We start from the raw sequence: 14,898 nt of genomic DNA, 5'->3' as shown, positions 1-14,898 counted from the left end.
CTAAAATGACACCTCCTGTTATCAGGGAGAATGGTAACACCCACTTGTCAAATTATCCATACAATTCCAGGAGGAATCAATGACGAAAGGGCACTTCAGAAATTAGCTGAATGTCTGCGTATTGTAATTGGCAGAACGGAGCAACACAGCAGAGACTTTTATTTGTATATGAGTGCAAAGTGTCTCATGAAAGCTGGCTCCAAGGTGTCCGATCCATCCACAAACAAATGTATCCACCCATGGTCACAACAGTGACATTTCATCTCCCCCATGGAGCAGCTAAAATGTCACCTCTGAACATAAGTGCAGGAGTGCTGCTTCTTATACGCTCTGCATTTAGGCTGGGTTTACACTGTATACCCAGTCCGTTAGTGGTACGTCAGCATCCTGCCAAGTACCACAGCATACTAGCAAAGGGCCCATTCGGTCTAATAGCCCAAACATAGTCAGCTGGTTGACTGCAATTATGCCACATATACAGTTGTTTTGCAAGACTTAAAAGCACAGCAGACCACGCTTTTGAGTTCTGCTAAATAAGTGTATATGTGTGAGATATGGCCCGAATATGGTCACTAGTGGGCTACGTTCAGGGGAAGCTGCTATGGGAGATGTAGTTGACTATATTGTTTACCTTCTAGGATCTTACAAGTAATTTTGTTGATACGGTTGTAAACCTATTGGTTGTTGGGGGTTCATTCTTACGTTCTTGGATGAGGCCAAACATTACACAAATAGTCTCCTGTCATAGTAAACATTTACAAAAGACTGTTCAACCATCGGATGATTTTTGTTTGTCCTAGTATCTCTGCGCCTATTGCCACACACTTTATTTGTGTAAAGGGGAAAGTCGGCACCAATATGTTTCTGGATGGATCTTGAGAGTTGAGCAATAAACGCAAAATACTATACTATACTTGTACTATAGGATGGTATCTAACAGCTTAGTGTCTTGTCTTTGTTAGGAGCTTGGCTACAGTTACGTGGAGTTAAATGCTAGCGACGCTCGCAGCAAAAACAGCATGAAAGAAGTGGTAGCAGAGTCTTTGAATAACACCAGCATTAAAGGGTTTTACTCAGGTAAAGTTTTTTCAAATTTTTTTTTCCAGGTTTTATTGTGCATTATGCTAGTGGATAATCTTTAGTGCACTTTTTTGTTGCCTTTTCTAGGGACCAGCAAATTTGTCAATTCTAAACATGTTCTGATCATGGATGAAGTGGATGGAATGGCTGGAAATGAGGATCGAGGAGGGGTGCAGGTATGCTGCTTGTGTAATGTTAAAGGGTTACTCCGCTGCTCAGCGTTTGGAACGAACTGTTCCAAACACTGGAGCCGGCGCCCCCTCTTGACGTCAGACCCGCCCCTCAATGCACGTCAGTGGGAGGGGGCGTGAAAGCATCACGTCCCCTCCCATAGACTTGCATTGAGGGGCGTGACATCATGAGGGGGCTGGGCTATGAGGTCACGAGCTCCCGACTCCAGCGTTCGGAACAGTTTGTTCCAAACACTGAGCAGCGGAGTACCCCCTTTAAACTCCATACCAGTTAGTAGTTGGCCTGCTACAATGGATACAGCGCTGGCAATGTCCAGTAGTTAGGGATTGGTGTAACAATTGTAGAATTAAATGTGTGTGCCATGAAAATCAAAATGTCCTCTATGCCAATCATAACGCCATCAATGCCCAGCACATCAGATACAATACAACCATTATACACTCGAAACCTACTCTTCCAAACTAAAAGCATGGAGCATTGGAATTCTGCATATACCTGTCTGTTCATAGGAGGTACATGTTGATGGTCCTTGAGCATGGGCCTCCACTGATTCTCCAAACAAAAGTGTCTGTAACAATAATGAATAAATGCTATTTACCACTGGAGGATTCTTGTGATCAGTTAAGAATAATGTTGTCTATCTATACATATAGAAGATATATAATTATTTACTTTATTTATTTCCTTTATTTATATTGTATGGCCACTTCTATTTCACATCTGAAGCCTTTCTGTATTATTAGACCTGTTTTAGATTAGACCTGTGTCCCCAAAATGCAGCACTAAATGAAGTGATCGGTTTTCTTTGCATTCGTTTCAGTGTCTATTCACATTAGATGGGCAAATGGAGTGATCTGAGCTACTTGGAACAAGGCCTGGTCATCAGTAATAGACTAGTTGGGGCCAGGGATTCAGTTAATTCCAGACTTCTGGCGTTTTATGCTATGCTGTGGAGAGAATTCTAATGATGGTGTGATCTAGGAAAAACATTCAATGAGGGGTCCTGTAGATGTGTAAACACCTCTCTGAAGGATGTCAAGAATTGGTCTGGTATACAGTCAGTGCTGGAACATGGTTCCAGGAACATGACCGTGAATTTTCCTTGATTCCACAGCCTTGACAGTCTCCAGGTAGAACAAACTGTTCAGAACATGTCCGTACCTCTATCTAATGTGTGGTATCTGTGAGCTATCCTGTTCACATGGGCCAAACTACCAAAGTAGGTCCAACATGCTATTAGATGGAGGTCTCTAATAAAGTGGTGTTCAATGTTTGTATATTAATATATATTTGTATATATATAGTGTTTCCATAGTCAAGTTCACTCATATCTTTCATTTTAGGAGCTGATCTCTTTGATCAAAAGTTCCAAGATTCCCATCATCTGTATGTGCAATGACCGTAATCATCAAAAGATCCGATCACTATCTAACTACTGTTTTGACCTCCGCTTCCAAAGACCAAGAGTGGAACAAATAAAGGTGAGATTTCCCACTATTGTCATAAAATTTTTGTTTGATTTAGTAAGGACATTGTCTTTACATTAATCTGTGTCTAAAGTAACCGATATGTCCTGTATTTCAGGGAGCTATGATGTCTGTGGCATTTAAAGAGGGCTTAAAGATTCCCCCTCCGGCTATGAATGAAATAATTCTGGGGGCAAACCAGGATATTCGGCAGGTAAGACCCATTGCACATAATAAGATATATCTCGTGTAAGAATTTTTTTAGTTTGATGTGCTTTTCTTTCTGCTTCAAGGTGCTGCATAATCTCAGTATGTGGTGCGCTAGCAACAAAGCCTTGACCTATGATGAAGCGAAGAGTAATGCTAACAAAGCTAAAAAGGACATTAAAATGGTGAGCAGCTACTTGTGAGATCATTGTCATTTCATATGCTATACAAGTCACACATAGCCATACTTGTTAATGTAGATCAGTGTTTCCCAACCAGTGTGCCTCCAGCTGTTGCAAAACTAACTCCCAGCATGCCCGGACAGACTTTGGCTGTCCGGGCATGCGGGGAGTTGTAGTTTTGCAACATCTGGAGTCACACTGGTTGGGAAACACTGATGTAAATTGTAAGCTTGATTTGATCTATTTGACAACTGTGAAATTTGTAAAAATGATAGTACCCTTTAATATACAAACTTCTGATATGTTATCATTTTGAATGGTGGCGATCTGAGTTCTGAGACCGTACTGAAAAATCAGAGTAGAGCAGGATTTGTACAGATTTATACAAAGTCTATGAGTAGCTGAGAACCTCTGTACTTTTGTTTTCATTGGGGGTTTCAGCACCTAGATCCCCAACAATCAGAACTTCAGACATGTCACTATAACCCCTGTCACTATGTCCTATTTGATGTGGATGTCGTGGAAAAGTGTCCCCAACTCCAAAGAAAGAGCACCCATTGATCTGGTCAACCTGATCTTTGTAAACATTCTTTCCTTGGATATGTGTAATAGCATAGTTTGTTGTGCATTTCTATACAGAGATGTGGTGGAAGCTTATGGGTGTTAGGTGACTATACAGTGACATATATTGGAGGCATCTGTCTGAAGACCGTCCGCATATTCAGTTCTTATTCACTTCAAATGGAGAATAAATTGATACCGAAGGGGAAAAAATACTTTCTCGGTCGCTCTACATTGGGGGACACCTTACAGATGGGTATATGCTCTTGCCACTAGGAGGCGCTGACCCTAGGAAAAAAAGTCATCTCCTTCCTGGCAGGATATACCTGCCCACTGGAAGTGAGGTAATAAGTTTTAGCTAATGTCAGTAGGAGGCAACACACAGGTCTAGTGCTCTCCAGACCTGGTCTTTTTTTTTAATTATTTTCTAGTAAGGGCTGTTTAGTTAGCTTCTTTACTCCATTTTGTTTCCCTTTTTCAGGTGGGGGTTCAGGAGCATGGTGCTACCTGTTCCCCCATATGCGGCTAAGGGGCACGGGACATTAATTAAAGGAGTACTCCGTTGCACACTTTTTTCATTTTATCCCGTCCGGGCTGCAAAATAGAAGAAAACACACTTTATCTTACCTGCCAACGAGCCCCCGGAGCTCCGGTACAGGTGTTCGGTCCCCGGGCTGTATTCGTCTTACTTCCTGTTAGCCCGGCACGTCACACGGAGCTTCAGCCTATTACCAGCCGCAGCGATGTCCCGCCTCGGCCAGTGATAGGCTGAAGCTCCGTGTTACATGCCGGGCTAACAGGAAGTAAGAAGAATACAGCCCGGGGACCGAACACCTGTACCCGAGCTCCGGGGGCTCGTTGGCAGGTAAGATAAAGTGTGTTTTCTTTTATTTTGCAGCCCGGACGGGATAAAATGAAAAAAAGTGTGCACCGGAGTACTTCTTTAATGCACCGTTAACCCCTTCCCGCCAAAGGCCAGCGCCTGGGGTTGCACCTTAGGTCCAGGTCCCCCTATTTTCCCTGCTAGTCCCGCTGTTGCAGCCTGACGTGATGCAGGTGACTAAAAAGCTGGCTGAAGAAGTCTCTAGGTGATTATAGGAAGACAGGTGAGTATATGAAGATGGCGTAGGTGAGTATGTACCCCCCCCCTCGTCCCCACCATCTTTAAAACGGGGACTCTGTCCTCTATTGAGAGTCTTAAGTGTGGTGCCCGCTCGGGTCCCCTGGGGGGCTGTGTCTTTGTGTACTAGGATAGCCGCCGGCCTTTTGCAGCGGCTCCCTCCGCAGGTGTTCTTTCCTGCTCAACTTTGCACAGCTTCTGTTCTATTTTTTTACCTTCCCCCCACTGGGGGTCGGCAGCGCGCTTGGTGAGGGGGTTATGGCGGCACATGGCTCGGTTTCCCCGTGCCAGCACATGTTCCAGGGATAATTGTGATGCATGGCTTTTTTTTTTTTTCTGTCCCTATAGTGTGGGCGTCCTGCCCTCCTCTCTTGGGGTTTTCATGGACAGGAAAAAAGGAAAGAAAAAAAATTCCCTGGTGACTCAGGCCATTTGCTGCCTTAAAGGGGTACTCCGCCCCTAGCATCTTATCCCCTATCCAAAGGATAGGGGATAAGATGTCAGATCGCCGGATCTCCGCTGCGGCTCCCCTCTATCATTACTGCACAGAGCACGCTCACTCTGTGCGTAATGACCGGCGATACAGGGGCCGGAGCATCGTGACGTCACGGCCCGCCCCCTTAGTGCAAGTGTATGGGAGGGGGCGTGATGGCTGCCCCTCCCATAGACTTGTATTGAGGGAGCGGGCCGTGACGTCACGATGCTCCGGCCCCTGTATTGCCCGTCATTATGCACAGAGCGAGTTTGCTCTGTGCAGTAATGATAGCGGGGTGCCGCAGCGGAGATCCCGGGTGTCCCCAGCAGCGGGACTCCGGCGATCTGACATCTTATCCCCTATCCTTTGGATAGGGGATAAGATGCTAGGGGCGGAGTACCCTTTTAACCTGCCTTATTTTTTCTAATCAGGCATTGTGGCTCCCTGTCGTGGAGCTTATGAAAACCGCCGTGGCGGGTTGTTACCGGGATTCAAGTCCCCTTGGAACCCAGGGGTCATATTCCAGCAATATGTTCCCTTCTACCACTGAGTGCCATACAATGAGCAAGTTTTTTTTGCATTCCTGGCAGACGCTCAGGTTTCTTTTAAGATTCCTCATCTGTCAGGTCTGCGAGCCATCCATCCAAGGGGTGTTCCTAGCATATCATGCTATGGGATTCCCTTCTCCATAGGCTATCGCATCCGCGGCTAGTGCTACGGATCCCCTCATCCAGCGCACTTTTAGACCTGATATTATTATGCCAGACAGTAGTCTCATTTGTTACTCATTTCATGGCTGCCGCGTCCGCGGCTCACTCTTGATCTGCGGCTGGAGTCCGGTACCTCAATACTGTGAGAGCAGTTTGATGGAGTGTCCGTTGTCTACTATGAACCCATACCAGTAAGCCAAACAGTGGTCTGCATGGTTGCCTACGCCGCCTGTCATACATCAAACAGCTGATGTATCTGCGGCTGGAGTTCCGGTACCTCATTACTGTACAAGGTGCTGGCGGGATGAATCGTTTTCTACTATGGACCCATACCAGTAAGCCAGACAGTGGTCTGCATGGTTGCCTACACCGCCTGTCATACATCAAACGGCTGATGTATCTGCGGCTGGAGTTCCGGTACCTCATTACTGTACAAGGTGCTGGCGGGATGAATCGTTTTCTACTATGGACCCATACCAGTAAGCCAGACAGTGGTCTGCATGGTTGCCTACGCCGCCTGTCATACATCAAACAGCTGATGTATCCGCGGCTTGAGTTCCGGTACCTCATTACTGTACAAGGTGCTGGCGGGATGAATCGTTTTCTACTATGGACCCATACCAGTAAGCCAGACAGTGGTCTGCATTGTTGCCTACACCGCCTGTCATACATCAAACGGCTGATGTATCTGCGGCTGGAGTTCCGGTACCTCACTACTGTGCGAGGTGCCGATGAAATGACTCGTTGTCTTCTATGGACCCGTACCAGTAAGCCAGACAGTGGTCTGCATGGTTTCCTACTCCACCTGTCACACATCACATGGCTGATGTATCTGCGGCTGGCGATCTGGTACCTCACTACTGTGCGAGGTGCCCGACGGAATGTCTCGCTGTCCACTATTGATCCATACCGGTAATCCAGGAAGTTGTCTGCATGTTTTCTTCTGCTGCCTGTCACACGTCTCATGGCTGATGTATTTGCAGCTGGAGTTGTGCGCGGTTATACGTAGCACCGTCCCAGCGTGTCCCACAGACACTATACGGGATTACGGGATGTCAGGGATGCATTTCACGGCTCCTCTGCCTCCCTCTATCTCCCAGGGGGCGGGGTTTCTAGGCCTCCCTACCCTCCTACCTATGACAAGGTGCACAATTATCGCCTGTCTGCCTGTCCCCTTTTAGCCAAACACCTGGAGGTATGCTTGTTCAGCCAGACTGTTGTCTGCACTGTTTCCGCCGCCATTGGTCTCTGGCCTCTGGGCTGCTGCGGACATAGCCAGGTTCCCGTACCTCCCTGCTGGGTGAGGGACCCGAAGTAGGGTCCCTACAGGTGTACAGGATAGGTACCAGTCGGATAATCCTTCGTCTATGTTTTTTTTTCTACACCACCTGGTTGCCCGTTGGATAACCTGCACTCTAGTGCCCCGCTTTCTGTGGGAGGTTGAATGGAGTAGCCCTGGTTGCTCAGGAATCTCATACCTGCCGGACAGACGGTTTTCTGCATGGCTTACTACTAAGTCGGGTCAACTACCATACACTTTCACCCCGTGGAATGTAGTTCAGGTTACCCACTGCCATGGTATAGTTTCGACTGAATCACCCCATGTTGCCCCATGGGCCTTATACAATTCACCACATACTGGTTTTCAGGGTTACCTACTTGGTCAGGTCCCTCTCTGCTGCCTGCTACTCTGTCTACAGGCTGGTATCTCACTCCACTGTGTGTTTCCGTATGCGGGACCCGGCGTGGCAACGGTCCCTTTGCCACATAGCCAGACACTGTCTGCATGATGTTCTATTCCACCTGGTCACCTACCCCGTTTCTGCCGATGCGCGGCTGCAGTCCGGTGTCTCTCTTTCCTGGTGCAGTTCTGCAGAGTGTGTACCTGTGGGTTCTTGGGACCCTTTATACCAGTAAGTCCCACTGTGTCTGCATTTTTCCTACTCTACATTCATTCTTGTCTCCGGAGTCTGCTTCTGCAGCCCTGGTGTCTGGCACCATTAGGAGATGGGGTGTAAGCTTATTTTCTGCAGGTCCCAGGGAATTTCTCAGCAACAACAGCATCACTCTGTTCTCCTCTCTTTGGTTGCAATGTTGGTCTGCTGGAGGCATACCTCCCTTCCTGCTGGTTCTTTGGATGTCTGCGGTTTCTTCCGTGTCTGCAGTCTTGGTGCCCCACTGCTACCGTGGGGTATCCATGTCTGTGTTCCTATATATGCTCAGACCGCTCAGTAGGGGGTAGAGCCCACCTTTCCTTTTGTTCTGCGGCGGTTGAGCACTTCTGTTCTGACATGGGGTAGGCTGGGGCAACGGTCAGTTCAGCCCCTCCCTATGCCTCCAGGTGTGTTTTCCAGGTTTTTCTGTCCTGGGTGGCTCAGGCTCCTATTCGCCACTGTCTAAAATGGCTCTCAACACGTCTAGTATTTTTTGCCCAGCTCCAGTGTACAGGATTCCGATCCCTCTTGGGACACAAGGTGGCACCTCCAGATGGCGCTGGTTGCCGCTGGGGCCTGGGGGCTCCATCCACCCAGTACCTGTCCCGTGGCTGTGGGGCAGCATTTCCCTGCTCCTACTGCGCCTGGCGCGTTTTGCCAATCCCCTTTCCCAAGGGGATATGGGGATCAGGGTGCTTGGCATGGGTCTGTACTTGAGTTGTCATCTCGACCACCCTTGTTTTCCCTCCTCTGGAGGGACTATTTTGTTGAGTCTTTTCTGCCACCAAGAGGATGCACTCTCACTGTTTCCACTATTTAGGTGAAGCATCTGGCGGGGCCCTTTGTTTTTTTGAGAGCGTTCAACAGTGCTTTTTACTGTCTGGGATTGTGTGCTTACTGTCCACTATTGCAGCTTGGCTCTCTCCTCTGTTGGAGGAGTTTGTACATTCTCCCTGGAAGGGGTGTGTTCTTCTTTCCCTTTTGTCTGTGTCGGTTGTTCTGCACTGACACCAAAGTCTTCTGGAGTCATCCTTCCTGTGCCCAGACCCTGGGAGTCCTAGATTGGTTTTCATTTACATAGTTTCATAGTTAGTATGGTTGAAAAAAGACATACGTCCATCAAGTCCAACCAGGGAATTGAAGTGAAGGGTGTAAGGGGATAAGGGGAAGGGATGTAGTTTTATAATTCTGCATAAGCATTAATGTTATTTTGTTCCAGGAATGTATCTAACCCTGTTTTAAAGCTGTTAATTGTTCCTGCTGTGACCAGTTCCTGAGGTAGACCGTTCCATAAATTCACAGTCCTCACGGTAAAGAAGGCGTGTCGCCCCTTTAGACTAAACCTTTTCTTCTCCTGATGGAGGGAATGCCCCCTCGTCCTTTGGGGGGGGGGGGGGGGTTTAACCTGGAACAGTTTTTCTCCATATTTTTTGTATGTGCCATTTATATACTTATATACGTTTATCATATCCCCCCTTAAACGTGTCTTCTCAAGACTAAATAATTGTAACTCCTTTAATCGCTCCTCATAGCCAAGATGTTCCATGCCCCATATTAGTTTAGTCGCGCGTCTCTGCACCCTTTACAACTCCGCAGTGTCCCTTTTATGAACAGGCGACTAAAACTGAACAGCATATTCCAGGTGAGGCCGTACCAATGCTTTATAAAGGGGGAGTATTATGTCCCTGTCCCTTGAGTCCATGCCTCTTCTTATACATGACAATATCCTGCCGGCTTTGGAAGCAGCAGCCTGACATTGTATGCTATTCTGTAGTCTGTGATCTACATGGACACCCAGATCCTTCTCTACCAGCGACTCTGCATGTTTAATCCCCCCTAAGACATACGATGCATGCATGTTATTAGTACCCAGATGCATAACTTTACATTTATCCACATTGAACCTCATTTGCCAAGTGGATGCCCAGACACTTAGTCTATCCAAGTCATCTTGTAACTTATGCACATCCTCTATAGACTGTGCCATGCTACAAAGCTTGGTGTCATCTGCAAAGATAGAAACTGAGCTGTTAATGCCATCCTCTATATCATTGATAAATAAATTAAACAACAGCGGGCCCAGTACTGAACCTTGGGGTACACCACTAATAACCGGGGACCAATCAGAGTACGAATCATTGACCACCACTCTCTGGGTACGATCCATGAGCCAGTGTTCAATACAGTTACAAACTTGTTCAGTCCATTTACAAACTGTTTGGTTCGCCCTCTGTTCCCGTTTCGGTGGTATTTTTTCTTTAGCGTTCTCTGGTCCGCTCGGACCTCTGGGGTCTCTGACTGGTTGCTCTCCTTGGCTTGGACTCTGTTCAAGGATGCTGTGGCGCACCTTCTTTTCAGACTGCTATTCCGGTTCCTTGGGCCTTGGTGATGTTTCAGGTCTGGGGCATGTGAAGTGGTCCGGCCAAGACTCCTCCGGGATCCCATTAGTCGGGGCGGTCTTTCTGTTCTTCACTCCTTCACTTCATGTTTTTTACATGGAAGTTTGTCGCCCGGATAGTTTTTGCGGGCGTTGTTTTCTTTACTCTTCAGGGTTTGTCTTCCAGGTAACTCTACGTCTCCAGTTTACTTGTCGGTCCCTCCGGTATCCGGGATGCCCCCTTTTCAGGGTGTTTTCCGCTCCTTCTTCCTTCGGGGGTCCATGTCCTCCTGAGTTGGAGGGCGTTCAGGTTATCCGCTTTACACCAGTACGGCTATTTACGCCTTCTGGGTGATCATGTCGTGCCCCTGGGACAGCGGTTTTTGGGGTCTGCAGCTGTTCAGGTCTTTGTTTTCATGCACCAGACCTCTCCAGAGCAGATCTTTCCTTTTTTCCTGTGGTTTCTTGTCTCTCTATATGACCCGGGTGTCTTGGGTCTCTACAGAGGACGGCCTTTCCTTTGGCGTCCTAGTCCATCTCCTTGGACGGGAGATCTTCTGGTAGCTCAATTTCTGGGATTAGTGTGTCTCCGACCTGGTGGCTTGTCCTCATGCCTTGTGGACACGGGAGTTCAGTCTCAGGACTGATTCCTTTTCTCTGGTGGTTGTTTTACCCACCCTAGGGGACTGCTTTGGTATGTCCCTTCTGTAAGGTGTTCCCCCAATGAAGAGCGACCGAGAAAAGGAAATTTTTTTGTACTCTCCGTAAAATCTCTTTCTCGTAGCCTTCATTGGGGGACACCGCCCCCACCCATTTCTTCATCTTTTTTCTGGACTTTTTTTTCCGGTACTTGGGTTGTTATCCACGATTCCTTTCTAGGGTCCTTTGGACATATTTCTTTGTTGGCTTCTCCTACTGCTTTGTGACAAAACTGATTACCTCACTTCCAGTGAGCGGGTATATCCTGCCAGGAAGGAGCCGTCTTTTTTTCCTAGTGTCAGCGCCTCCTAGTGGCAAGAGCATATAACCATCTGTAAGGTGTCCCCCAATGAAGGCTACGAGAAAGAGATTTTACGGGGAGTACAGGAAGGCAACAATGCCCAATGAGGAAAAAGGACATAAATGTGCTGTGACAGTATGTCTCCACATATAGTCCCTGACAATGCTGCAGCAATAGACTTTAGGCCTGGAATGTCACACCAACACATATCTTCATATAAGTAAGATATGAAGAAACCATTTTAACTTTTTTTACCGGCTCTTTATTTAGTTGTAATAAAATGTATCAAGAAATTAACTGGTTGCCGTCTAAGGACAAGCCAGCCCGTCCTGAGACTGCAACCGTTGTATGCCGCGAGCTCCCGACTCGAGCCCGCGTCATACTGGCCGGCCCCCAGCTGATTCCTGTAGCTGGGGGGCGGCCTTAATAGCTGACATGCGGCGATTGCAGCGACGGGTGTTAACCCTTTAGATCGCTGCTGTCAAAGTTGACAGCAACGTCTAAAGGGACATTTAAACCATCCCTGGTGGTCCAGTGGGGTGGATTGCCCCTCCGCAGCGCGATTGCAGGGGGTCCACTGCTGAGTTAGCCTGATAATGGCAGGGCCAGGCTTTATCAATCGAGCGCAGAGCACACAGATCAATGTGGTTCTATGAAATCACATTGATCTGTATGAGGAATCTGATGATTCCTCCTTAAAGTCCCCTAAGGGGACTGTAAGTGCAAAAAAAAAAGTTGAATAAAAATCAAAATCAAACCTATATAAGTAAGGTATCACTTTAATCGTATGGACCTACAGAATAAAGATAAGGTGTCATTTTTAGTGAAAAATTTACTGCATAGAAACGGAAGCCCCCATTACAAAATGGTGTTTTCTTTTAAATTTTTTCACACAATGATTTTTCTTTTTTTTGTTTCGCTGTAGATTTTTGGGTAAAATGACTGAGGTCATTGCAAAGTAGAATTGGTGGCACAAATAATAAGCCATCATATGGATTTTATGTGCAAAATTGAAAGGGTTGTGATTTTTTAAATGTCAGGAGGAAAAAACAAAGAAAATGGAAAAACACTCAGTCCTTAAGGGGTTAAACACAAGCAACAATGTATCATAAAGAATGTCAAGGGGTGACATAGCCCCCTGCATAGTAAGTACAACATTCTAACATCAGATGATGGATGACAATGAAGGGAAGGAGAAATAGGGAATGGTAGGAGAACCATTCACTACAATATTGACAATTGCAAAGGTACAATTGTAACACACAGCTGGTGTCCTTGGAATAATGTCTATATAACAATGAATTCTGTGTAATTATTCCAAGGGCACCAGCCATCAATCCGCACCAGGACAGTGGATCCCTTCATTTGGTGTTTGTTTGGCTGCCATAACCACCCTAGAGCACCTTCAAGTATGACATACAGCAAGAACTTTATGTGCACACGTTTTTTTATGGTAGTATTTATTATGGTGTGAACAGTTGTCAGTGCTGCAGTCATCCTCCTCTTATTTCCTGGCTGTTATCTGTGATATTCTTGTAACTGTGGTCATATTTGTTTGGCATTACCAGGGTCCCTTTGATGTTGTACGCAAAGTCTTTGTTAGTGGTGAAGAAACTGCTCACATGACCCTGATAGACAAGTCAGACCTCTTCTTCCATGACTACTCACTGGCACCTCTCTTTGTACAAGAAAATTATGTTCATGTCAAACCTGCCGCTGCAGGGTAAGAGCCTTAAATCTGATTATTTACTGAATATTTCTCCATAGATATCTCTCTAACAAGTTTGTACTTTTTTTCTTTTTTTTTTCCCTAGAGGAGATAAGAAGAAACACTTGCTTCTTCTGAGTAAGGCAGCCGACAGTATATGTGATGGGGATCTTGTAGATAGGGTTATTCGTAGTAAGCAGATCTGGAGCCTCCTGCCTACACAGGTAAATTATTTCTAAGTACTTTTGACAAATTTCTTACATGGCAAAGTGTTATGTCAAAAGTTTTAAATGGTGGAGGTCTGGGCGTGGAAATGCCCTTTATTATGACTATAAGGAATGGACAGATGCACTCCGCTGAGCATTGTGTCCCTTTTGTTTCTTCTTTGCTTTTCTCAAAGAGCCGAGCGAGCGATGTACAGATTCACATTACAATACAAATCCGGCTTTCCAATAAGAGCCAAGCAATAATGTAGGGACACAGCGCTCAGCCTGGTGCTGGCACTTAAGTAATTGGCATCTCTGCATCCATACTATCACCATTGTTAATAGATTCTATATACTGTAAATAACTGTCAGTGAAAACTTACAGCAGACCTCCAGTGCTGCCACAGTATTTAGTATGTCGCCAAAGCAAAGGCATCAGTTGTAGCATGTACTACACATTCCAGCATCCTAGGACTGCTCAGTGTATGAAGAAGGGGTATGATCAGCCAGTTTAGTGTCAGCAGGAACTTGGTGGATTGTACATCCAGAGCAGACTCTAACGCTGTACACTGGAGTACTACACGCTGACAGCTAAAAGAAGCCATTTCTCGGTCACCTACATTGGTGGACACAGGAACCGTGGAGTATATGCTGCTTGCCCACTAGGAGGCTGACACAAGTCAGCTCCTCCCAGCAGGATATACCCGCCCACAGACTTTGAGCTAATCAGTTTTAGCTTAGTGTCAGTAGGAGGCAGACGCAGGTCTGGAGCTCTCCAAACCTGGTCTTTTTCTTTTTTTTCTAGTTGGTTCAAGTTAGCTTCTTTCTCCTTTTTTTATTTTTATAGGTTGGGATGACAGGAGCATGGCGCTGCCTGGTCTCCCACTTACGAGGTAGGGGCACGGCACATAAGGTATGTACCGTTAACCCCCCCCAACGGTCAGTTTTAGGTGGTCGACCCTGGGTCCGGGTCCCCCTCATGCCCCGGCTCTCCCTGCCTTTTGCGGCCTGGCATGATGCAGCGCGGCACCATACTGCGGCTTCTCTTAAGTGCCGGCGGCCTTTACCTCTCCCGTGCACATTCTGCTGCAGCAGTCGGGCGATCTGCTCCGTGGAGCCGCAACTGCTTATTCCTGGTTCAGAGCGGATTCGGCTCCGACACCGCACCATGGCTCTCCAAGCTGCTAATGTGGGATCCGGAGGTCACAGCCAGGTTTCCTGGCACATCCTGAGACAGGAGAACAAGCGCCCGAGACAGGAGTCCTTTGCCTCCTCTCAGAGACGCGTTCTTCATCCACCTCTCCTGCTGGCCGCAGCAGGCCTCTTTCTCTTGCACACGTTCCCCCAGGAGCCTCTCAAGGTCTCCACCATGGGGTTCCCGATCCACATCTTTCCGCTCCAGGAATTATACAGTCTGTTCCAAATCTCCTGGAGAACTTCATGACAGAGTCGGACCTGGAAATGTCCTGTATGTCATACATGGTGGATAGCTTAGTGTCAGCTGTCAGAAACACCTTTCACTTGCAGGACCCTAGAACTTCCGATGCAGTACCGGAAGTCTCCTTCCACAGGGCAAGACGCCCTCCCCAGGGCTTAAATTCTCATGTTAAATTTGATGAACTACTAGACGAGTTATGGAAGCGATTCCAGGGCTCTAAGAAGCTTTGGGCTCTTTTTCCC

At 47.0% G+C, this 14,898-nt stretch overlaps 1 protein-coding gene across 2 annotated transcripts in view; it reads left to right on the top strand.

The window, feature by feature from the left end:
* Positions 1–14,898, top strand: part of RFC1 (replication factor C subunit 1) — a 75,702-nt gene that overhangs the window by 50,329 nt on the left and 10,475 nt on the right. For both annotated transcript variants that reach the window (XM_056556892.1, XM_056556881.1), the window contains exons 15-21: positions 963–1,077; positions 1,168–1,256; positions 2,616–2,753; positions 2,857–2,952; positions 3,032–3,130; positions 12,873–13,027; positions 13,119–13,236. In XM_056556892.1, the coding sequence (XP_056412867.1) occupies positions 963–1,077; positions 1,168–1,256; positions 2,616–2,753; positions 2,857–2,952; positions 3,032–3,130; positions 12,873–13,027; positions 13,119–13,236 (810 nt within the window). The remainder of the gene's footprint in view (positions 1–962; positions 1,078–1,167; positions 1,257–2,615; positions 2,754–2,856; positions 2,953–3,031; positions 3,131–12,872; positions 13,028–13,118; positions 13,237–14,898) is intronic.

This window comes from Hyla sarda, chromosome 1, assembly GCF_029499605.1.
Source record: "Hyla sarda isolate aHylSar1 chromosome 1, aHylSar1.hap1, whole genome shotgun sequence".
In the NCBI taxonomy this organism is placed as follows: Eukaryota; Metazoa; Chordata; class Amphibia; order Anura; family Hylidae; genus Hyla; species Hyla sarda.
The sequence above is the reverse complement of the archived record's forward strand: the minus strand, read 5'-3'. Positions and strand labels throughout refer to the sequence as shown.